Source organism: Danio aesculapii, chromosome 13, assembly GCF_903798145.1.
Source record: "Danio aesculapii chromosome 13, fDanAes4.1, whole genome shotgun sequence".
NCBI classification, from domain to species: Eukaryota; Metazoa; Chordata; class Actinopteri; order Cypriniformes; family Danionidae; genus Danio; species Danio aesculapii.
This window is the reverse complement of record NC_079447.1, coordinates 4566910-4594007: the sequence shown is the minus strand read 5'-3', so window position 1 is coordinate 4594007 and position 27098 is coordinate 4566910. Positions and strand designations below refer to the sequence as shown.

At 36.6% G+C, this 27098-nt stretch overlaps 1 protein-coding gene across 1 annotated transcript in view; it reads right to left on the bottom strand.

Annotated features, from left to right (window-relative positions):
* Nucleotides 1–26044, bottom strand: part of kcnk12 (potassium channel, subfamily K, member 12) — a 70835-nt gene extending 44791 nt beyond the window's left edge. Inside the window, exons 1-2 of the mRNA XM_056471139.1 lie at nucleotides 25970–26044; nucleotides 24697–25121 (exon numbers count right to left, since the gene is read on the bottom strand). Of these exons, the coding sequence (XP_056327114.1) occupies nucleotides 24697–25036 (340 nt within the window). The 5' untranslated portion in view covers nucleotides 25037–25121; nucleotides 25970–26044. The remainder of the gene's footprint in view (nucleotides 1–24696; nucleotides 25122–25969) is intronic.
* Nucleotides 26045–27098: the final 1054 nt, after the last annotated feature.

Below are 27098 nucleotides of genomic sequence, written 5' to 3'. Positions count from 1 at the left end.
CCTACTTTTTTCCACTAACTCTTTGGGTATTACGACTTCTGAGGATCAATAGTTGCGTATACCCTCGGTATACTCACTTGTTTTGCTGATTAGACTTCCCTAATTTACGTGTATTCGCATCCCTTAACTGTATACCAAATGTTTTTTTTTACTCTCATCTTAATTTGTTGCAATTGGTGCATTTTTGTTCATATTTTGCGCTATTCCCCGCCCCCTGATGACCACAGCACCTGTGAGAAAATTTCGTGAGTTTTTTAAAGTCTGAATGATGTCTCACTGAAACATTCAGGTAAAATGATAAAACAGCATGGGCGCGTTGGGTGGGTAATAGTACACCACCTTTTTTTTTTAGGACTACACCACTGTCTGCCGCCAAATATCAACAGTAAAAATGGAATTTGCTGTGGTAGGAGAAGCTACAGGACGTCAATCTTTTCAGCATGCCAAACCTGCTTTAAACGCCAAGCATATCTAAGAGGGAACTCTTAAAATATATTTTACGGAGCAAAACTCAAGAGAAACAAAAAATAAAACTTTGTTGAGATTTAGTAGTTTGTAATTTTATTTTATTTTTTGCAATCATTCATTATTCATTTATTTTTTATTTCAGCTTAGTCTCTTATTCATCAGGGGTCACCACAGTGGAATGAACCGCCAACTAATGCAGCATATGTTTTATGCAGTGGATGCCCTTCCAGCCGCAACCCAGTACTGAGAAACACCTATACACACTCATTCACACATGCACTATGGCCAATTTCATTTATTTAATTCACCTATAGCACATGTGTTTGGACTGTGGGGGACACCGGAGCACCTGGAGGAAACCCACACCAACACGGGGAGAACATGCAAACTCCACACAGAAATGCCAACTGGCTCAGCCGGGACTCGAACCAGCGACCTTCTTTCTGTAAGGCGACAGTGCTAACATATAACAAATTATGTTACTTATATTCACCAACAAACTGAGCACTGTATATATCAACTATGTATGTATATAATGCAACCTTTGTCACATTTTTCTGAGAGGGTCATCCAGAATCTGTACTGAGAACACACTGATGAGAAAGACACACACTCCTTTTATGTGGCTAAACACACCCTCTTCCATTTTTAACTTTGACATTTTCCAGCCCTCTGTTTTTACAGAGCGACCCAGGAGATCAGAGAGAGAGAGAAAGACAGAGAGAGAAATAGAGATGCTGCTCTCTTCTCCAGGAAATCTGATGATAAGCACAACTATAAATGTCTATCAGGAGTGCTCAGAATAGCTTATATCATCATACTGCTGTGGTTATTCCTGCAGTATGCAGCATGCTTATTATGCACAACTCTATGCATTCAATATCAGGATGCAATCTGCCGTACACAATACAACACAGCAAACTGTGAGAAAAACCTGTATTGCACAATGCAAAGTGATGAATAAAGTGCTGCAGTAATTATGTTTTTGCTGTCCAGCACCAGTTTTTCTCTTGACATAAGCCTTATTGAATTTTTCCACACTATAAAAGAAAATAGATGAATAAACGTCCCCATATTTGCACCCATTGGCTAAATTCTCCAGTCAAACTAGAAAGTAAGTTACTGGCTAAAAGCAAGTGGCTCACAGATAGCAGAACATCAAAACACTCGACTGCTTTGTTTAAATCGCAGCAACTAACTTTGACTTTTTATTCAGTTTCTGGCCTCATTTTATTAGTAAAACTGTAAGCCATGACATCACATCTTGCTTTTTTTCTACAAAGATGCCATTTTTGTGCGTAAGTAACATAGTAAACAATGTAAACAACAGGTCTCCGGCAGAAACAGTGACATAAACAAATAAATAACCATTCATAATTCAACACTGTTGTGTCGGTGCACTAAATGCGCTCGATGGGATGTTGCTGTGGACTCTTACCTTTCAAAATAACATGTGTTTTATTATTACGATGATAAGTATGTACTACATATCTAAGTGTGTTCTGTACAACTTACACAAATTTAGTAAATACATTCTTTATAGGCTTCCCATTGAAAAACAATTAGCCATAATGGCTGCTTGAGGGTCGTAGCTTTAGACTGATGTACAGTTTGTCAATATTACTTGTGTTCTTTTTGATGTAATCTATTCGTAAGTACTGAAATGTTAAAAGATAGCATCCCAGTGCGTCCACGTCCTGATGAAAACAGTTTCCGTATTTCATAATTTACTGTTTTTTTTTATTTATTTATGGTTATGAATTGCATTATGGGATGTTGAGCTCTTCTTTTGACAGCATTTAATGTTGAAAATTCAACTCCAGTGTTTAACAAAGTGACATTTTAGAGAATTCAAGCAATGTATTGTGCAAGAAATAATATTAAGTATAGTATAAAACAGCAGGAAAAAGTGGTAAGACTTTATTTTTGGTCCCTATTTCACATTTTGTTGACTAAAAGTTGCATTGCAACTACATGCCTATTACTTCTCATTTGAGTATTAGTAGACTGTCTGCTTAATATCTGCTGATATGCTCCTTCAAAAGACATTTAACTGACTATAAGGAACTTTGCAAGTACAATGTCAACTTACACTAACCCTAACCTAACAGACAACTTATAATTTATTGAGAATTAGTTGGCATGTAGATGCAATGAAACTTAAATTCAACAAAATACTTTAGAGGCACCATCAAAATAAAGCGATACCGAAAAAGGACCTGCAGTTTATTACCAGGTTTCTGCACTGTACTTTGGAACATTACAGATGAAATATCACGTTAAACTATTAAATATGTCAATAAAAGTCACTTTTTCAAACTTTTCAATATCAAAAATTGTCGGAGGAAAGAGCAAGTTATCTTAATGCAATTGAAAAGCATAAATAAATGAAGAAAAAAAAAACATGAATCCCAAAATATGGAAAACATCCACGTTTCCTCTAGGATTAGTTTCCAACTGTGGTGGCAGGCCTTTTACACAGATCTTCCAACTACCTGTGGTGTAAATTCAATGACAAATGTTGTGAGCGCAGTATTACAAGTTGAGATCCCATTCATGTAATACCAACCCAGGCTCATTCTGAAAACGAAGTCCCGCGGACGTTTCTGGAGACTGCGAAATATGTAGCCGGGGGTACGTACGGCTGCATAAAATTTTTTTAAGTGAACGCTGCGGGGCGGTGTGACGCCGTTCTTTTCAGCGCTTGCCGGCCGGCCGCTCGCCTCCGTGTGGAGGGCTTTCCCGCTGTAACCAGTTTGTCCGGTTAGCTCTTTGTGTACTTTGGCGGATTCGAGGCGCAGAGAGGGGCTGACCACGACAACGACCGGGTTCGAGTCCGGGGAAGAGCGGTTCCAGAAATCAGGTAAGAAAACAAAAACAAAATCCAAAAAATAAAGAGAACAAGTTCATCACAGGGTGAGAATGTGGTCAAAATCCGAAAACGTGGTAAAAATCAGACGAGGGCTTTTCTTTTTCTGGACGGCTTTTGTGAATCGTCGTTGGTTGGGTTTAGGGACGGAGGAGGGTGGGTCAGCCGACTGGCCGGTCGCACGGTCAATCATTCTGTCATCCAGGCAGACAGGCAGAAGGTCGTTCGACAGCGGCCTCTAGCGGGTTTACGTGAGAACGGTGCAGGAAAAAGCACGCACAGCGGCCTCTCACGGATTTGCGAAAACAAAAACTGAAAAAATACGTACCTCCCGGGACGTATTTCGCGGTCTCCAGAAACGTCCACAGGACTGCGTTCTCAGCATGAGCCTGGGTTGTGTAATACGAGCATGCGAATCTCTTTGCTTGCGTGCCGATTTCCTCTATTCCTGCACAAAACTTCTTGCACGCCCTCAAATTTTTGCTGCTCAGGTGCAGAGTTTCTTGTGCGCTCTCAAATAAACGCTGCTGAAGTGCGATTTAGTGCGTTTATGTAATGAGTATGTCTCCAACATGTATTAGATTTGCTAGGAATATTTATGAATAGACCTACAGAACGACATTGATGCGTCCTGAAGTAAAGTGAAACGGCTATAAAACTCCAGCAAGATGAAGTCATTGTATGCAGAACTATAGACTTTTATCTATAAATAAAGTATAGATCATTTTGAGGGATGTAAACAATAACAATGGTCCTAATGTATTTCCTGTTTTACATTTTTAACTTCTAAAGCTAAAGAATCCAAAAAGGTCTACATATTAATAAATAATGTCATTTGTTTTAACGTTAAGTTATGATAGAAATGCCTCTTGTTACATTTATAAAATAGTTTGACAACTAGCAGGAAATGTTCATAGGCCAATGACATGAGAAATGGTCTATAATTATAGAAACTGTGTTCATCATAACTGAAAGCTACGTCGTATTTGCTGGCCTCATGCATCGCGCAGACCTGTCAGTCAGTCAGCATGTAACCTTAAAGGGTTAAACAAATAATGCACAGCACTACAGAAAAGGTTGCTCTGTTATTATTCCCTTACATTTTAATATGTTTTGATTTGATTGTAACCCGCTATAATAAAAAAAAAAAAACAGCAACAACTAAAAAGTTTTGAATGAGACGCTGTAATGTAGGCGTGACGGAATTAATTTTGGTGTAGCACTCCACCAGGGTAGAATGAACGTAGTGGAAACAATGCATCATTCATGACGGCACTTAAACATTATTCATCACTTCATTTATGGGTATTAAAGGTTCTCACAAATTGTAATCAAGATAATCTTCACAAATTATTCAATTCAATTCACCTTTATTTGTATAGCGCTTTTACAATGTAGATTGTGTCAAAGCAGCTTCACATAAAAGGTAACAGTAAATAGGAACAGTGTAGTTCAGTTTGTAGTGTTTAAGTTCAGTTCAGTTTAGCTCAGTTCAGTGAGGTTTAATAATCACTACTGAGAGTCCAAACACTGAAGAGCAAATCCAACGATGCGCAGCTCTACAGATCCTGAACCATGCAAGCCAGTGGCGACAGCGGAGAGGGGAAAAAAAACTTCACTAAATGGCGAAAGTGAAGAAAAAAAACCTTGAGAGAAACCAGACTCAGTTGGGCACGACCATTTTAATTTCTCCGCTCTTTAATTTCTCCGCTCTTTTCTCTTTAATTTCTCCAAATTAGCACAGGGTTTAGACATTTTAAACCACAAATACAAGACAAAATGTATAGTTAAATTGCACCACCTTCACACGAATTTAACATAACCATAACAAAGCACCTAACACCTCTCCAAAATCTACAAATATTTACAACCATTTATAAGAGTTTGTATGAATTATAAACACAAAACATTTCAACTGTGTGAGACCAAGACGTTTAATGTCCCTGACAGACACTGTAGTGTCATTAAGCTTTCTTCAAGACACCTTAAAGCTTAACAAAAACACACAAAAAGGTATTATAGTGCATTTATGGCTTATAATTTAACCTATTTCTGGCATATAATCAAAAACTCATTCAAAGGAAACTGTCTTTGGGGTAAAAATGGCAAATTAATTCTGTGATTCAGGACTGGCTCATTCATGCAGCACTCTATTACCTCAGCCAATAACTAATTATTAAGTCATTAAGGAAGAATATAAAAAAGATTATTAAAAAAATTAATAAATAAAGCACAAATTAGATTTAAGAAATGATTACTCTATTGTTTTCTGACAATTAGGTCTATTTCCTCCTAACTGTCATTACTGTAATGCATGCAAAATGTTCGCTTCTAGTTTATTAGTAACTGCATTATTCAGTGATGATTCTCATTACTGTAATACAATGACTTTTCATTAAAAGTGAAGAAAATGTGCGTCTTGTGCATTACAGAAATAAAACTAAAAGGGTAAGCCTGCTAAACGGACATAAGACTTATTTTTCTTTTTGCAGTTTGAGTTTGAGTTTCTGAGCTTCGCCTGTGCACTAATATATCTAACAAAAACATTTGTTGTCATGACTTTTTGCCATTTTAAATTGATTTCAGTAAGTTAATCCAGGTTTAAACTAAATATTTAAAGTTTAATTTAAAATTTTATTCAGATTTGATTGATTTACGCTGTAAAAAAATATCTGTACATTTAGCTGTGTTTTTTTTTTTTTCATTTATTTATGCTTTTGAATTGCATTATGGAACCTTGATCTTTCCTCCAAAAACTTTTAAAGTACACATTGTCTGTATTGGTGTTGTAAATTACGTTACAACAACCTGGCAATAAACTGCCCTCACTTTTTCTGTTTTTTTTTTAACCAATTTAATTGTCTATTTATTATTTCTTATACAATATATAATTTTACTAATATGTCAATAAAAGTCACTGTGATAAACTGCAGAGTTCAATTTTCAACATCAAAAGTTGTAAGTCAACTTCATTTCTTCTTTTCAATTTCAATCTTTTTTTTTTTCAGTGTTCATTAAATATCAGATATTTATTTAGAGTGAAAACAATGTTGAGATGACTAGAAAAGTTCATTTTATTCAAAGTTCATTTTCCTTCAGTAGTCCCTTTAATCATCAGGGGTTGCCACACCGCCAACTTATCCAGCATATGTTTTACACAGCGGATGCCCTTCCATCTGCAACCTGGTACTGGGAAACACCCATCCACTCTCACACACATTCATAAACTACAGCTAATTTAGTTTGTTCAATTTCCCTATAGCACATGTATTTGGACTGTGGGGGAAACCGGAGCACCCGGAGGAAACCCACACCAACACGCGGAGAACATGCAAACTCCACACAGAAACGCCAACTGACCCAGCTGGGCCTCGAACCAGTGACCTTCTTGCTATGAGGTGACAGTGCTAACCACTAAGCCACTGTGCCACCTAGAAAAGTTAATTTGATTCAACTAAAAGTTAAGGCACTAATAATTTTATTCATTAACAGTCTAGAGTATACAGTAAGCACTGTAATATCCTCAAATCGACTGTAAACCTATGAGCTCGGTAACCGCATCGCCCTTTCTGAACAAAACACTTCATTTCATTGACCCTGATGAGATTTTAATGCATAATGATGGCGAATCGATGCATCATAATTCCCTGACCTGCAATGTGAAGTGTTTTCATAAGTGAAGTCCATCAGAGCAAACACAGTGTGATGGAACACAATGAAATTAAAGCAGAGCGAGTGAGAAAGAGGGAGCGCGAAGAGAGGGAATCATTCCTCTGCATTAGCGGAGAAGGTTATATTGATAGATGAGTCTGAGGAGAAAGAGAATTTCACTGAGGAGACAATGATGCATGATCCAATCAGAGCACAGCGCGGCTCACTGTGGTGTAACCGGAGCCAAGTGCACTGATTACTACATACACAGGAGAGAGGAAGACGGAGAATACCCCCGGCTTCGCTACTGCACACTACACTACAGGATAGACTTGAAGGATTATTACTGTCATTACGGATTCACTTGCTCACTTAAAACTAATATTTAGACCTAAGGTCAGGATGTAAGTATGTACAGTTGAAGTCAGAATTATTAGCCCCCCTTCATTTTTTTTATTTATTTTTTTTAAATATTTCCAAATTCATGTTTAACAGAGCAAGGAAATGTTCACAGTATGTCTGATAATATTTTTTTCTTCTGGAGAAAGTCTTATTTGTTTTATTTCGGCTAGAATAAAAGCAGTTTTTAATTTTTCAAAACCCATTTTAAGGTCAATATTATTAGCCCCTTTAAGCCAATTTTTTTTTCTTCGATAGTCTACAGAACAAACTATCATTATACAATAACTTGCCTAATTACCCTAACCTGCCTAGTTAACCTAATTAACCTAGTTAATCCTTTAAATGTCACTTTAAGCTGTACAGAAGTGTCTTGAAGAATATCTAGTCAAATATTATTTACTGTCATCATGACAAAGATAAAATAAATCAGTTATAAGAGATGAGTTATTAAAACTATTATGATTAGAAATGTGAACAAACCTCCGTTAAACAGAAATTGGGAAAAAAATAAACAGAGGGGCTAATAATTCTGACTTCAACTGTATGTATGTATGTATGTACATTTGAAGTCAAAATGATAAGCCCTCTTGTAATTAAATTTTTTTAAATATCTTACAAATGATGCAAAACAAACAAAAAGTGCTCAGAGGTAGCTTAAATAACGTGTCGGTGCTATTTGGCTAAGGGATTCATCAGAAAAAACAGCAAAAATTATTCCAAGGCACTTGTGTGAATATATATATATATATATATATATATATATATATATATATATATATATATATATATATATATATATAAAATTTATTTTTAAATTTTTTTATATATGTATATTTTTTTATATTATCCATATTTTTGTGCCTTGCAATAATTTTTGTTTATTTCACAAATGATATAACAGAGCAAGAAATTTTTTCACAGTGTTTCCTATACATTTTTTTTCTTCTGGAGAAAGTTTTATTTCACCAGTGGCTTGCTTGAATCAGGACTTTTCGGTGGATTCACTTCACAGTGTTTGAACTTTCAGCAGTGAAATTTAAACCACACTGAACTAAACTAAACTGAACTTCAACTCTGAAATCTGGACTTTACTAGACCTATGCTAAGCTGCTTTGACACAATTTACATTGTGAAAAGCGCTGTATTAATAAACATGAACTGAATTGAATTGACTATTTCGGCTAGAATAAAAACAGTTTTAATTTTTATTAAACCATTTTAAGGTCAATATTATTAAACCCTCTCAAGCAATAAGTGTTTTCAATTGTCTACAGAACAAACCACTGTTACACAATGACTTGCTTAATTGGCCTAACTTGCCTAATTAACCTAGTTCAGTCTTAAAATGTCACTTTAGGCTGAATACTGGTATCTAGTAAAATATCTAGTAAAAATATTATTTACTGTTATCATGGCAAAGACAAAATAAATCAGTTATTAGAAACAAGTTATTAAAACTATTATGTTTAGAAATGTGCAGGAAAAAAAATCATATTTTCATTAAACAGATATTGGGGAATGAATTGGTTAATATCAACTGTCCTTCACTCAGTTCAGATGACAGGGAGCTACTACCGCGAACATGTAAAGATCTGGATACGAGAGAATGAAAATAACACTGACAGATTTTGCTTTAGAAACCACCTAAAGTTATAAATAATGGCACATCTTATTAGTGATCATGTGGTGAATGTTAATCCAGCATTTACACTTCTTGAAAAGTGGATGAAAGAAAATGACTAGAGCCATTCACCGTATAGCTGGTGAGACGGAGTTTTCAGGTAACAGTGTTTGCCACATTAAACACATGTTAAGCACAAGATGTTCTAACGTTATTTAATCCTTTATTTAATTGTCAGTCGTGCGACTGGCACTGCGTTCACCATAACAAAGGCATGCATTCACTAAGAATAAACTAATATTGCAGCTCCTGAAAAGACTGTTACTGCTATTAAGATATGCAAAAAGTTATATGTCAATATCATCTGTGCAATACCAGACACCAGGCGCCTAAATTTTGGCCGGTGTGCCTACATTTTTGAAGTTAGGAGCACCGGTGCTACCAAGCAAAAAGGGTAATTTTGAGCCCTGTATATAGAGTGCTCAGCATAAATGAGTACATGTCTTTTTGAAAATGAATATTTGTATACATTTCTCAGTGAATACAGCCATAATGTTTGGTGCATTAAAACAAAACAGCTTTATTAAACCGTTATATCCATTATTAGACCTAGTTATTGCAAAATAAAAAAACTAAATTACAAACTACAACAATTTAAATAAAATTATATATTTTTGTTTATTAAAATTTGATTTAATATTAAATCTTTTAATCTATTAATTTCTAATATCTATTAATATTAAATAGAAAATACAAAATTATAAGAGAGATCTGTTAGGGTTGTACTTATTTATGCTGAGCATTGTATGTATGTGTGTGTGCATGCATGTATGTATGTATGTATGTATGTATGTATGTATGTATGTATGTATGTATGTATGTATGTATGTATGTATGTATGTATGTATGTATGTATGTATGTGTGTATGTGTGTATGTATGTATGTATGTATGTATGTGTGTATGTATGTATGTATGTATGTATGTATGTATGTATGTGTGTATGTATGTATGTATGTGTGTATGTATGTATGTATGTATGTATGTATGTATGTATGTGTGTATGTATGTATGTATGTATGTATGTATGTATGTATGTATGTATGTATGTATGTATGTATGTGTGTGTGTATGTATGTATTATAGTAAATTAAATCATAAAATAGCATACCATAAACAAACATAACTATTTTTGTTAAAATAATTATTATAATTTTAAATGTTATATTTCAAGGGACTAAGCCAAAAAGCAAATGTATGTATGAATGAATGAATGAATGAATGCATGAATGAATGAATATATTTCAACAAACTAAATATATACAACTAAGAAATATACATCAAAGAAATAGTTTTATAATTTGGCTAAATATTATTTACTTTAAAGCCAACTTTTAAAAAAATCCATCAATTTTGGATAACACAGTTAAAAATAAATGAACTTAATGTGATGCACATTCCTCAGCCACACATAAATAAAACAGGTAAGATTTCTGCACGTCTTTAAAAAGGCATAGCATTATTAGCTTCAGTTCTTGTGTTACACAATACAAAAACAACTCTTTTATGAGTTATACACACTCATTCACACACATACACTATGGACAATTTAGCTTACCCAATTCTACCGGAGCACCCGGGGGAAACCCACGCAAACACGGGGAGAACATACAGGCTATGCACAGAAATGCCAACTAACCAAGCCGGGGCTCGAACCAGCAATCTTCTTGCTGTGAGGCGATTGGGCTACCACCTGTGCCACCGTGCTGCCCTAAATAACAATAATAATGATATTTTTAAGGTAAAAAAGAACATCCTACATAGTACACTAAGAAATAACTTAAAAGCCAATAATGACAATAAAAGCATCCAAAAACACTTATGTATGTAAATGAATGTTATGCTACCCTCTTACAAGCCAACAATACAGAGTAAAACCGGGTAAGAAGATCTGGATGTGGTCCATCCTCAAACCTTCACACAACCCAGAGAAAAAGACAGAGAAAATATGAAGCCGCCTCTGCTTGTGCAGCAAGATTGCAGCAGCGGACTTGTGGGACGCAGGCGTGTTTCTCCTGAGAGTCTCTAGAAATCAGTCTGTGTTCAGACAGCCATGTAATAGGCTGAGCTCGTATGACTACTGTACGCACTTCTGTTCTATTATCTCCTCCAGCCAAAGCCAACAGATCCGCAAGGTCCACACACAGGTCAAAGAGACGACGACCAGATACAGACTCATCCAAAACTGCTGCGTCAACTCATTCAGAGCCCATTCCCATGTGCCGCTCCACTTTGATGCTACTCTTAGAGTCTAATGAAATCTTCCAACACCCCTGTCAGACTTTAACATCAGGCCTAAAATGTGCCACACTGGGAATAGAAATCAGAAATTAGATCTTCCTTAAAGGGATAGTCCACTCAAAAAAATTGAAAACCATTTATTCACCTCAGCTTGTTGCAAACTTGCATGAGATTCAGTCTTCTGTCGAACATAAAAGAAGATGTTTTAAAGAATGTTGGTAAGTTATAGTAGATTATTTTTCTGCTATGGAAGTCAATGGCTACCGGTTTCAGCGTTCTTAATAATATCTTCCTTTGTGTTCTATAGAAAAACTCTTGAGGTAAGTACAGCGGTCCCTTGCTATAACCCGGTTCACCTTTCACGGCCTCCCAGTTTAGTACAATTTGACATTTTAAAATTACATTATTTGACATACATTTTTTTTTTTACAGCGCATCGTGTTCTGTGTCCCGATTGGCTGTAGACCATTGAAATTGAAAGAGTTTTCCAGGAGAAATAACAAAACGGGAGGGTGGTGGGAGATGTGTCTGTAATACGGGAGACTCCAAGGAAAAAAACAGGAGGTATGGTATACACACGGCTGTCGGCGGCTGTCTGCGGTCCCCAGCTACGACTCAAGACACTGTTCATATTTCTGACATGCCACAGAGCGGAATCTGAACGGTTTCATTTTAAATAACATGCGAATGTGCACGTCCAGTGTGTGTTACTTCCAACTGTCATGTGCACGGGGCATCCGATGTGCAACCCTCTTAAACACGGAGCCTGTTTTAGTTTTGTGGATCAGTGACTGAAGGAATAAGAACATTACGCTAGATGTCAACATTATCCACACAAAACCACACGTTTTATGAACCTTTTGCTGACAGCGATGAACGTTTGCGTTGACAGCTTTTGCGTTGACAGCTTTTAATCTTTGGTTTCATTCTATAATACTGAATTTTCTAGGAAAGTTTGAACTTTGTGAGTGTTTAAACAAGAGAAAAACGTGTGAAAATGTTAACACCTGTCTGAGAGAAGTGTAAAGTGTGTAGTGAGGGGTTTTACAGCCTTAAAACATCTATAGTAATTGTAAAAAGTAAAGCGGACTGATTCGTGGATTTCGCCTATTGTGGGTTATTTTCAGAACGTAACTCCTACGATTAAAGAGGGACTACTGTATATAGTGTCATTATTTATTTTTGCGTTAATTATCCCTTTAAAGGCACAGTAATTTTCGCCACTAGATGGCGTGTATTCACAACAAACAAAATTGTATTTGGATGACGACATGACTGAAACACGACATGAGTGTGGAATCTTGGGAGTTGTGGTCTTAATTATCCTACAGGGCTTCTGCAGAAATCATGTTGATGGATTGGCGAAAGTGTTATTATCATAATTACACTTATTATAATGGTAGTGTGAAGCAAAGTAAAGTCTTTGCACACTGAAGTCCGAAATTTTCAATAGTATCTGGATTAGGGCTGTGCGATTTGGGGAAAATATCTAACTGCAATTTTAAACAGATATTGCGATTTCGATTTGATTTGCGGTTTATTTTGTAGTAAATTTAGATGCTGGTTGTTGTTTTTTCTTGTGCTGGAAACAATTCTGCAACAGCTCTTACAAATGACCTGTTTTTGTTTAGTGTCTGAGACTTTGAAAACAAAATATTCTCATATTACTGATGTGCTGTTTTTCTTTGATATTAATTCATCTATCAATGCTTCTGAACAGCCATCAGAAGATGCCATCATCCCACTCATCTGCTCTTTTGGGGGGGTTGTGGGTGTTCCGCATAATTCGGTCGCACAATTCTGATTGGGCAGAACGAATGTGTACTCAATAAATTGGCTTGTAAGACACACACAGATGACAGTCATTCATCTGCTCTACGCCGGGGAAATTATATAATACTTATATAATTTATATCGCAGCCTCTTGCGATTAGCTAATCGCAATGTTTCAAATTGCGATTGTGATTCAATTGCAATTAATAACACAGCCCTAATCTGGATGCAGTGTTGATGATGCAAGCTGAGACTGCATATCTCAGTGATGCAACGTCAGACACTACACTCAATGGAGCTAGTGACGTCGGTCGCAGTGAGGGACAGGTTTAGTTGAGCACATTAAAACCCATTGGATGCAGCTCAGGTTGCACTGCACCAGGTCTGCATTCAGATGCTTCTTAAAATTTTCACATGCGATATTTTTCCGTATTCATGTAAAATTTCTGTTTGACCCCTTCTGTAGGAACCAAGAGAGATATGCTATCACCAAAGATGAAGATGACACTTATATTAAACATAACTGAGAACTTCATTATGTCTCTACAAAGTCACGACTGGCACTCGTTTACACTGCAGTCGCCTCCAAGCATCGATAATTCATCATTCAGACAGTCATCTAAAGCATCATAAACTCAGAGCTGTGTAATATTCCTTTGCCATAAACAACAATACAAATCACTAAACTAATTTGTGTCTGTTTATATTCTGCCTGAGGACTTTCAGAAGAGAAACATCTAAGATCTGATGCTCATAGGAAACACTTTCAAACAAATCACAACAAACATCTCACAAAACCAGAAAAAAGAGGTTCACAGAACAACAATGTGAAAAAGAGAGAGACTGGATGAATATATTAAAACAAAACTTGTCATATAAAAAAGATTTTATGGTTACAATAAAGTTTACATTCATTCCGTTTTGACAAAACTTTTGAGGAAGAAGTAATCAGTGATTATTATACCAAAGTTTAACAAAATATTTGTATGAAGTATTGTAGTATATATATATATATATCACATGGTTTCCGCTACATTCATTCTTCCGTGACGGGGCGCCACACCAAAATTCATCCCGCCATGGCTACATTACAGCTTCTCATTCCAAACATTTAGTTGTGCTTTTTTTTTAAATAGCGGGTTATAGTCACACCTAAACATATTAAAAGATAAGCGAATTATAACAGCGCAAACTTTTCTGTAACCGTAGTAGTGCTGTGCACTATTGTTCAACCCTTTAAGGTTACGTACTGGCTGACAGGTGCGTGATGCGTGAGGCCAGCAAACACGACGTAGCTTTCAGTTATGATGAACACAGTTTCCATAATTATACTTTATTTATAGAGAAAGGTCTATGGCTCTGCATATTATGACTTTATTTGAGTTTATCGCTGTTTAACTTTACTTCAGGACACATTAATGCCGCTCTGCAGGTCTGTTGGAGACATTCATGAATATTCCTCGCAAATCTAATAAAGATGAGACATATTTATTACAAAAACGCACTAAATCACACTTGAGCAGCGAATATTTGAGGGCGTACAAGAAGTTTTGTGCACGAACATTTACAATGTTACTTTTACTATAAAAGACATTTTTGGGCAAATAATTTCATTTGAATTCATTTATGGTGCTGCAGAAAGAGCCATTAACCCTTTGTTGGGTTGATTCATTGATTAACCTATCATTGACATTGATTACAACATAATTTAAACATTCTTTTAAGTCATAAAAGTTTGAAAGTCTTGTAACCACCCACTGTAACACATTTATTTTCTGATAAGTAGTTCAATGAGCGCACTATAAAGGGTTAAAACCTTGACAACTCATTCCTTAAGAAACAAAAAAAGGAACAGGATGGTGCTTAAACAACAGAATTTTCATTTTTGGGTGAACTATGCTATTAACGAACCCTCAGTTCCTTAAATAACCCTAGCAAACACTAATTAAAGTAGATATTAGCCCATTCATTATTGCAAATTAAAAAAAAAATTTTTTTTTTTAGATGAGCATACCAATTACTGGGTTATAAAGGGTTAAAACTGCATCTACTCAAGCCAGAAGAAACACAAAAATAACAGGACCCCTCATTTCCTTAAATAAATATATATATATATATATATATATATATATATATATATATATATATATATATATATATATATATATATATATATATATATATATATATATATATATATATAAATTAATAAATTACACATTTTTTAAGTCATAAAAGTTAAAAAGTCTTGTAATAACCCACTGTAACACTACAATTTCTTTCAGATGAGCATACCAATTACTGGGTTATAAAGGGTTAAAACCAAATCTACTCATGCCAGAAGAAACAAAAATAACAGGAACAGGATGGTGCATAAATAACAGAATTATCATTTTTGGGTGAACTCTACTTTTAACCACCCCTCCACACACTCCATTACCCTAGCAGACAATAATTGAAGAAATAGTAATAGCCAATTGCAAAAACTGAATAAAGATTACAATAACTATAAGAACGATAGCCAGATTTTAACTAAACTAAATAAATGCTGGTTGATTGATTTACAACATTACATTTCCTATAAAATAAAGGCATTTTGGGGTAAATAATTTCATTTGAACTCATTTACGATGTTGTAACAAGAGCCCTTAAGCCTTTAAAGGGTTGATTCATTGATTAACCCATCATTGACATTGATTACAACATAATTTACACTTCTTTAATTAAAAGGTCTTGTAATAATTCCAAAATGACACTCAAGGTATTTTCCAATGATCATATCAATGAGTGCCTTATAAAGAGTTAAAACCTTGACATACCTTTAACGAACCCCTAACTCCTTCAATTATTGTATGCTAGGCTAATTTAAGGAAGTTAGCCTATTAATAATTGCAAAAATTGATTAAAGATGAAAACAATAACTTTAAAAAGGATGGGCAGATTTTAACTAAACAAAATGCTGGTTGATTGATTTACAACATTATATTTCCTATAAAATAAAGGGATTTTTGGATAAAAAAAAATTCATTTCAACTCATTTACGGTGTTTTAACATTAGCCATTAACCCCTTATTGGTTTGATTCATTGATTAACCCATCATTGACATTGATTACAACATAATTTACACTTTTTTTAATTAAAAAGTCTTGTAATAATACCAAAATAACACTCAAGGTATTTTCCAATGATCATATCAATGAGTGCCTTATAAAGAGTTAAAACCTTGTCTACCCATACCCATGTGCTATAGATGCCTGTAATTGCACTGCATAGGACTCATTTGTAAGCGTGTAAAATATTTAGCCCTCCAGTATGTTTTTCAACAAACAGAATGATTAATTAATTATTCACACTTGGCTTATTGTTTGAGAACAAATTAAATCAATGAGTTGTTGACTCAATATTTTCCCATAATAAAGTCTGACAGTGACTCGCAGTGTAAGAGATGGCTCAGATTGTGGGGGAATTGCTCTAGAAAACCCCCATCATGACAACCCACAGCCCCTCATATTCACTGACTTTGAAGCTCTTCTGGAGGCGGGAGGTGTATAGAGACTTCACGCTGAGATGAAAGGGAGATGGAGATTCAGGTGGAAGTACAATGCTCAAAACACACATTAATTTAAGCAGAGCTGCTAAATAATGTAGAGTTACACTTGCTAGACTGTGCTGCCTTTTAATGGTCCCCACAGTGCCAGACTTCTGAATGGCAGCATGTAAATCAACCAACCAAATACATTTTGTTTCACATGCCACTTATAGAGTCAGGTTTATCTGAAATAGTAGTAGTAGTTCAATACAAAACAAATAAATAAATACTTTCACAGAAATATTAGGACACTGCAATACAATATTTGGACAGTTTATAATATATGAGCTACTCCACAATGTTTGGAAGGGTGCACTCTTAAGGTGTTGCCATGTTGCATCTTTGTGTTTAAAGTCAACCTGAAACTTAAGTTAAGATAGTTCTTTTTTTCTTATTGTGATCTACATCTGATTTCTGGAAAAATAAAAATAAAAATGTAGGACTATGCATGATTTTGTTCTTTGATAACTGATTGGATGGTGGAAACATGGGCGTAACAAAATGAAGAGAGATGAAATGCTAGTATGCACTCAGTTGAAGAGGAGGATTATTGGATGAAGATATGAGGTAGAAAGCGACCCAAAGATACACCATACCATATTGCCTATCGATAATTGCTGTGATGATAATTCTCATGACTGATATTCGCATAGGCAGGGCAACAAACAGACACGCACTGATAACCCCACTCTAAATGAGTGATAGCTCTGCCCTAAATGTCTGATAACCCCACCCTAAAGGATGGATAGCCCCGCCCTAATTTACTGATAGTCCCACCCTAAAGGATGGATAGCCCCACCCTAACTTACTGATAGCCCCCCTTCCCCTTAAAAAAATGAAAACCCTGCCCCAAAGGACTGATAACCCCGCCTAAATGACTGATAGTCCCACTCTTAAAAACCAAATAACCCCACCCTAAAAGACTGATAATCCCCACTTTAAGGATGGATAGCTCCGTCCTAATTTACTAATAGCCCCACCCAAAAAAAAATGAAAACCCTGCACTGAAGGACTGATAGTCCTGCCCTAAATGACTAATAACCCCGCCCTAAAACACTGATAATCCCCACCCTAAAGGATGGACAGCCGTGCCCTAATTTACTGTTAGTCCCACCCTAAATGATGAATAGCCCCACCCTAATTTACTGATAGCCCCCCTAAAAAAATTATAACCCCGCCATAAGACTGATAATCCCCACCCTAAAGGATGGATAGCCCCACCCTAATTTACTGATAGTCCCACCCTAAAGGATGGATAGCCCCACCCTAATTCACTGATAGTCCCACCCTAAAAAATGAAAACCCCGCCCTAAAGGATTGATAGCCCTGCCCTAAATGACTAATAACCACACCCTAAATGACTGATTGTCCTGCCCTAAATGACTAATAATCCCGCCCTAACGAAACTGATAACCCCACCCAAAAAGACTGATAATACCAACCTTAAAGGATGGATAGCCCCGCCCTAAAAAAGATAACCCCGCCCTAAAGGATTGATAGCCCTGCCCTAAATGACTGATAAGCCCGCCCTAAATGACTGATAGTCCCGCCCTAAAAAAAACTACTAAACTCAACATTAAAAAATATAATCCCCACCCAAAAGTATGGATAGCCTTGATCAAATCTACTGATAGCCCCAACCTAAAAAAGATAACCCCTCCCTAAGAGATTGACAGACCTGCCCAAATGACTGATAACCCCACCCTAAATGGCCAACCTAAAGGATTTATTAGAGCAAATGAATTTTCACAAAATAACGAAGTGCACAGATACATTGTTTATAACAAGCACTACTATATACATATGGAGTAAATTTCAATTCCATGCTGACTTTAAGGAATTAATAAAGACGTCAGCTGCAGCTTGATATATTTTGAGGCTAAAGCTTATTCATTTCCCCCCCGAAAAAAAAATAAGGCATTTGAGTTACGTTTATTAGGACTTGTTCTTAGTTGGCTTTTTTTCTAGAGTGATCTGGTAACACTAATGAGTCTCGCTCCCTTACACCAGGCACCAGATGCTCAAAAGTATGTACTATTTCTTCACAAAAAGGTACAAACTTTTAGGACGTAGTATAAGTAGACAAATTGGGATGCAACAACAGTGTTCAATTTTCAACATAGGCTCATTCTGAAAACAAAGCCCTACTGTTTATACATTTCTGGAGATCACGAATTATGTAGCCAGAGGTACGTATGGCTGCATTTCGTCTGTTAAACGAATGCTACAGGGCGGTATGACGCCGTTCCTTTTCACGCTAACAGCTGACTGCTTACCTCCGTATGGACGAATTTCAAGCTGTTACCAGTTTGTCCAGTTAGCTCGCCATGTACGTCGGCAGACTTGAGACGCAGAGAGGAGTTGGCCACAACGACAGGGTTTGAGTCTGGCGAAGAACGGTTCCAGAAAGCGGGTAAGACAAAAACAGAAGCTCAAAATTAAATAAACACGCAAATAATAGGGTGTGGTAAAATCTGAAAATGTGGTAAAAATCAGGCGAGGGCTTTTATTTTGCTGGATTGCTTTTTAAAACAGCGGAGTTTAGGGAAGTGGGTGGGCGGGTCAATCGGTGATTTTGAAATCACTATTGGTTGAGTTTAGGGAAGGGGGAGGGTGGGTCAGTTGATTGGTCAGTCAGTCGGCAGCGGCCTCTGGTGGATTTACGTGAGAACAGCAGGCGAGAATGGCACTCGCGAGAGAAATCTGAGATCTCAGAGCATAAACAGCGGCCTCTGGTGGATTTACCTGAGAACAGCAGGCGAGAATGGCACTCGCGAGAGAAATCTGAGATCTCAGAGCATAAACAGCGGCCTCTGGTGGATTTACCTGAGAACAGCAGGCGAGAATGGCACTCGCGAGAGAAATCTGAGATCTCAGAGCATAAACAGCAACTTCTGGTGGATTCGCGATAACAAAAACTGAAAAAAAAAACAAAAAGAAAAAAAGCGTAGCTCCTAGAATGTATTTGACGCTCTCCAGAAATGTTTATAGAGGTAAGTTTTCAGAATGAGCCTGGGTTAACAATCTTTGTGAATGCAAATGTCACTCTCAGCATCATTCAGGACTTATAAAATCCTGAACTGTATGTGTGTAGATCCGGATTATGCACTAGAAGATGGACTGGAAAGAATCTACAAAGCCTCGGCATCAGTCCACACCCAGTTTTTCATTTGGGCAGGCAGCCAGCGAGTATCTATAGCACATGCGATGTTGCATGAAGCATACAGTGACAGCTCTGCTGAATGCATTACTGAGAGCTGAAAGAACTACAAAGAGCATGGCTATTGATTATTCGGTGCAGACGCAAAGTGTAAAACAGGAGCCAAGGTCTGTAGCAAGCAAATACACACAATAACCAGGGGGCCGCCTCGAAGGGATACTTGCTCTTTAGTGACCTATAACAGGGTAAATGTTATCCAGGGCATGTGGGCATCAGGATATTTGGTTTTTGGGACATGAGCCCTACAGCAAACTACAGGCCAGAGGGCCGGTCCTGAATGCAGAAGTTCAGCAGGGAGTTGGTTTGGCCTCAGCGCCTGCTACCCGTGAGGGTGTCAACACTAGAGGGTGTTTATTGGTCTTCAGAGGACTTATACTGGGGAAATGCCGATGGAAAAGTGAAGTCTCTGTAGACGCAAGGAAATGTTGTCTTGGCAAGGCAAAAGAATGCTGAGAGTTTCTGTGAAAGGTCACGAGGTCAAGCAAAGTGCCAGAGGATGTTGCTGATAAATAAAAATAGCACTGCTGGTCTATTTTGCATTTTCAGCTCCTGCAGTTCTATTCTAGATTTTAAAGCGTTCACTGAAGGAGACAAAAATATAATCATATGCACACAAATAGACGCAGACTACATTTTAACTGTTATTGATTTTTGGGGGAAACCTTTTATGCTGTTGAATCTAATAACGGTGAAAATAAAGAAGCTATTGTATTCAGAAAAAAGACATGTTTCATGATCAATTTTAGCTCTTAAACTGTAGTTGTTTTCGCATTAGTATAAATAATAAAAAGTAAAAATTATTTTGGGTGACGCAGTGGCGCAAATGGTAGTGCTGTCGCTTTACAGCAAGAAGGTCACTGGTTCGAGCCTCGGCTGGGTTAGTTGGCGTTTCTGTGTGGAGTTTCCATGTTCTCTCCGTGTTGGCGTGGGTTTCCTCTGGGTGCTCCGGTTTCTCCCACAGTCCAAAGACATGCGGTACAGGTGAATTGGGTAGGCTAAATTAAACACATCTGTTTATAAAACACATCTGTTTAGCTGTGCCTTTACTGAATGAGCACTGTGCTACGTCCGACAGATCGAACTACTATGTTTTTCTCTTCTTTTTAATTCTTTTATAACACATTTTATCTGTTTTTATTTTATTTTATTTCTATTTTTACCATTTCTATTATTTGTTTTTATTTCTCTTATACTCGTTTCTTTTATTCCGGTTTATGTAAAGCACTTTGAATTGCCACTGTGTATGAAATGTGCTATATAAATAAACTTGCCTTGCCTTGCCTTAAATTGTCTGTGGTGTATGAGTGTGAATGAGAGTCTATGGGTGTTTCCCAGAGATGGGTTGCAGCTGGAAGGGCATCCACTGTGTAAAACATGTGCTGGATAAGTTGGTGGTTCATTCTGCTGTGGCGAACCCAGATTAATAAAGGGATTAAGCCGAAAAGAAAATTAATGAATGAATGAAAAATTATTTTAAACTAGACTTTTTAATCTCAGAGTATTTTATTAAGTAAGTTTTTATCTATTATAACTTCTTACTCAGGGTGACACAGTGGCTTAGTGGTTAGCACTGCTGCCTCACAGCAAGAAGTTCACCGGTTCGAATCTCAGCTGGGCCAGTTGGTATTTCTGTGTGGAGTTTGCATGTTCTCACCGTGTTCGCATCGGTTTCCTCCAGGTGCTCCGGTTTCCCCCACAGTCCAAAGACATTATTCTTTGCGTTCAAACGGGGGCAGCCATTTGAATTTTTTTGGCTCGAGACTTCCGCTCTCATTCACTTCCATTCATTTTTAGACGTTTAAAAACAACTCGTTACGCTGCTTGATGTTGGAAACTGATATTTTATTATTATACGATTCTGCTTTATCTTAATAATCATCCAAACACTTGTTTGAAGAGGAAGTTTGACTGTTTTCTGTCATTCATTATTCCTAGTCATTTCTCTCATAGGCAACTGAATCGGAAGTTCTAAAACAAACACAAAAACGAGCGCATTTCTGCATTGAAGAATAAGGTCAATAGATGAATTGGATGAACTAAATTGGCTGTAATGTAAGAGTATGTGTGTGAATGTGAGCGCTTCGGTGTTTCCCCGTACTGGGTTGTGGCTGGAAGGGCATCCGCTGTGTAAAACATGCTGGAATAGTTGGCGGTTCATTCCACTGTGACGACCCTTTGATAAATCAGAGACTAAGCCGAAGGTAAATGAATGAATGAATGAATAAATATATAGCATATATTTTTTTTCTCTCGTACATCGTCTTATTCTCTTTTGGGAGAAGCCTCTGTCATTGCCGGTCAAAAACAAACTTGCTGGTTGAATAAAAGTAACTGTAAATCATAACTTGCCTGGGGTATGAACAATTTCGGGCTTGACTATATTTATTTTAAACAGTATATATTTTGGATAATATAGATTCTGATGTTCTTCACACTAAAAATGTGTTGTTTGAACCCATATTTTGGCCAAAGAAATGGACAAACCTAACCTTTTAATTAAAATTTGTATGCAAACATTTGCAAACATTTTACCTCAACAGTTGACCCACAGTAAATTTGGATTGTATATCCTAGCAATTTTTTTTTTTTTTTTTGTAATTGTTTGTTTCCACCACAGAACATTTTTTTTGACATACTTTGACAGATTTTTCTGAATTGCAAGTAAACTTTCAATAACTGTATTTATAGTCTGTTCGCCCTAAAAATAAAACACTTTCAACCTTTCTCATGATGCTCCTCCATGACTTACTTTCCTCTGTGTAACAAAAACAATGGGAAAACCTTGCATCTCTTTCCATACAATGAAAGCGGACAGTGATTTATGCTCTAGAGTAAACACACAAGCACTGTAAAAGTAGTCCACAATCCAGGATATGCAATAGCTTCAAACCAGTCACGAACTGAATATAACCGTTTTACTCTTGCATATTTGCCTATTCAAATCTGACCAATCAAGACAACTCATGACAGGTTTGACTTTAATCAAGCAGGATTAGGGTAAAATTTGGATGTTAAATTTGGGATAGAAATGTATTTCAATAAGTTTACCCTGCATTTGGTTTGCTTCATATATTATTACCCAAACTGGGTTGAAATTACCCCATGTTGTTTAACTGTAAGAGTATGACTTACTTTCCTCTGTACAAAAAAAACAACAACTGGAAAATCTCATATCTCTTTCCAAACAATGAGAGCAGACAGTGCTGTGCTCTAAAATAAAAAGTAGTCCATATTCAAGATGCACAATAGCTTTAAACCAGTTTATTAGAGGCAATACTGCTGTGCCTCAAAATAAAAACAAAAGTAGTCCACAATCATGTTGAACGATAGCTTTAAACCAGTTATGAGATGAAAACAACGGTTTACTATAGTAAACAGCAACATATGTGCATAATCAAATCTAATCAATCAAGACAACTCCTGACAGGTTTCAGTTAACCAGCATTTGAGTAAAATATGGACAGACCTAATCATTGGGTTAAATTTGGGATAGAAATGTATTATAATAAGTTCATCCTGCATTTGGTTTGCTTCATATATTATTACCCAAACTGGGTTGAAATAATCCAATGAGTTTTATTTGGAGTGTATGACTTACTTTCCTCTGTACAACAAAAAAAAAATCAACTGGAAAATCTCATATCTCTTTCCATACAATGAGAGCAGACAGTGATTTATACTGCTGTGCTCCAAAATAAGAACAAAAGTAGTCCACAATCAAGTTGTACAATAGCTTTTAACCAGTTATGAGATGAAAGCAACGGTTTACTATAGTAAACAGCAACATATGTGCATATTCAAATCTAATCAATCAAGACAACTCCTGACAGGTTTCAGTTAACCAGCATTTGAGTAAAATATGGACAAACCTAATCATTGGGTTAAATTTGGGATAGAAATGTATTATAATAAGTTCATACTCAATTTGGTTTGCTTCATTTATTATTACCCAAACTCGGTTGAAATAATCCAATGAGTTTTATTTAGTGTATGACTTACTTTCCTCTGTACAACAAAAAAAATCAACTGGAAAATCTCATCTCTCTTTCCATACAAGATAGACAGTGATTTATACTGCTGTGCTCCAAAATAAAAACAAAAGTAGTCCACAATCAAGATGCACAATAGCTTTAAACTCGTTATGAGATGAAAACAGCGGTTTACTATAGTAATCAGCACTTTCAAATGTGCATATTCAAATCTGATCAATCAAATCTGACAACTCATGACAATCAAGTAGCACCAATAAAATTTGAGATGGCAAAATGGTCAATTTCCAAGTGCCTTTCAACACTTTATGATAAGTTTGTATTTGATAATGTTACTTAATGTGTTTACTAACATGAATAAACAATAAACAATACATATTACAGTATCTATTAATCTTTGTTAATGTTAGATAATGAAAAAAGTCAATCATTATTAATTCACAGTGCATTAACTAATGTTAACCAGCACAACTTTAGATTATTAGTGTATTTACAGACATAAACAAACAATGAACAATACATTTATTACAGGATCTATCAATCTTTGTTAACGTTACACAATGAAAATAAAGTAATTTATTGATAACTGCTAGTGCATTAACTAATTAACAAGCACAACTTTAGATTTTAACACTGCATTACTAAATGCCAAACTATTATTAATAAATATCGTACAAGTATTGTTCATTATTAGTTCATGTTAGGTAATACAGTACAATAATGAATCATTACTGTAAACTGTGACCCTAAAAATAAAGCAGCCCCACAAAAAACTTATTCCCATACACGAATATCAAGCCTTTGGTAACTTACCAATAGTAGACACCACCGTTCCAACAAAGTAAAACGCCCCAGTAAAATCCCATCTGGGTCGAAGAGCATCGACCCGAACTCCAGCAGCAATCGCAGCCTCGTACTCTTTCAGGAAGGAGCTCAGATCCTGCAAACTGATATTGAACGCGTCGCTAAAGTTGAGGAGGGTCCGGTTCCAGCGCCCGTGCGCCCGCAGCTCGGACGGCCTCTCGATGGCGGAAAACACCGCAGCGCCGCACAGCAGGTACACGATGATGAGCAGGGCGAGCAGCAGAAAGCGTCCATTGTCTTCGTTAATGTGAAGGGAGCGGCAGCCCTGCAGTCTCTGCGCCGGCATCATCCAGATTTCAGCACCACCGGCGCAGTGGACAGCGACCAATGCAATGACATGGATCCTCTAGAGCTGCTGCTGCACAATCCAAAACCTTAAGATAACGCATGGAGAAAGATGCAATAAACACTCCTGATAAGTTTTAGATAGATGTAAGACTTGCTTTAAAAGATACAAGCCAGGTTAATTTATCATTTTTAAAGACGTGGATTATAAACTGTAGAGCTGCTGGTGCTTGTGGAAAATGCAAAACCTTAAGATAATGATGGAGAAAGATGCGCCAAACACAACTGATAAGTTTTAGATAGGAGAAAGACTTGCTTTAAAGACAATAAATAGATTAACTGATACATTTTTCGGGTTTTGTTTTTAAAGACGAAGATCCTCTAGCTGCTTATGCTGCTTGAGGACAATGCAAAACCTTTAAAAAGATGCATCAAACACGCCTGATGAGTTTTGGATATGGGAATGACTTGATTTTACACATTAGTCAGCATCATTTATTGTGTGCCTTTTTTTGTTTTTGTTTTAAAGACAATGACCGTAGAGCTGATGCTGGTGCTCGAAGACAATCCAAAATCTTAACATAATGCATGGGAAAGATGCATCAAACACAAATTCCAGATCCATTTTTTGTTTTGTTTTTTGTTTTTCAAGACAAAGAACTCCAGAGCTGCTGCTTCTGCTAATGGACAATGCAAAACCTTACGATAATGCATGTGAAAAGATGCATCAAACAAGCCTGATAAGTTTTGGATATAGGAATAACTTGCTTTAATGACACAAACCAGCTTAAATGATCCATTTTTCGTTTTTTAAAGACAAGAAACCTGGAGTTGCTGGTGCTCGAAGTCTGTCCACAAGATAATGCATGGAGAAAGATGCATCAAACACGCCTGATTAGTTTCAGCTATAAGAAAGACTTGCTTTAAAGACACTTACCAGCTTAATTGATCCATTTCTTGTTTTCAAAGGCAAGGATCCTCTAGAGTTGCTGCTTTGGGGCACTTCGATGTTCTAGGATATTACATAAGTGATCATTGTCATGAAACAAAGTAAGTTTCGGAAATGAGAATGACACTTTGCATGATAAAATTGACATCAGTTATGATTTACACTTATAAACACTGTTGCATTGTGGAAAAAAACGTGTACAAATGCTTCAGTGGACCGTTTTAGGCACATTCCCTATAAAAAAACACCACTTGTGGATCCTCTTTACAGATATAGTTTGGTAAATATGTGCACTTACCTTCGTGCTTAATACAGTAGTTCTCTATCCATCTCCGTCTGCATCCCATGGATTGTCCATCCACATAAATGCACCTAGTTCCAGGCTAAAATCCCCAGCCTGTGAATCTCCAAGTCTGCTGGTTGTGTTTTATTGCAGGGATGCAGCAGCAGAGTGTCCTCCTGCTTTTCCATGTTGCGGTTGAAGCATCATCCAGCTCATCCTTGGGTCTCTGCGCCAAATCTCTCGTCCCGCGAATCACATCAATTCATGCTTCGGTGAAAGATATAGCGAGGTAAAGGCTAATAAAAGGCATGTATGAGCTAAATAAGGGGGAATTTCTGCACTTTTTAGTGAGATGGATCTCCAGTCTGTCCGCTGTGGGATGTTTGATGCCCGCAGTCCTAATGAGACTGATCTGTTTCAGATCCAATCCGCGCGCACTAGAGTACTATCATCGTACTCGTATTATGTATGTTGTTTTATTGTTTTTAAGTTGCATTTAGAATAAAAATAGATCGTTTATATAATAAAAATACAATTTTTACCCTTTGACAGAAAGGTTTACTATCCAGTTCGTACTTTTCAATATTGAATATAGCCTATATGTTTTTTTACACTATTTTGTACTTCTCATGTCTTTCAGTAGATTATACGCCTTTAAGTCCGTCCTGATGCTCGAATTCAAACTACAAATACGTATTTATTATCCTTCTACCTCATCTTTATCGTCGAAATTTGTGTTTCTCTGAGGTAAAACGGAAAGGCGTTGAACTGAAATGAGCGCGGGATACTTTTTTCCCGCTCTTTTTCCACAAACAGCTCTCGAGGTCGCACTTG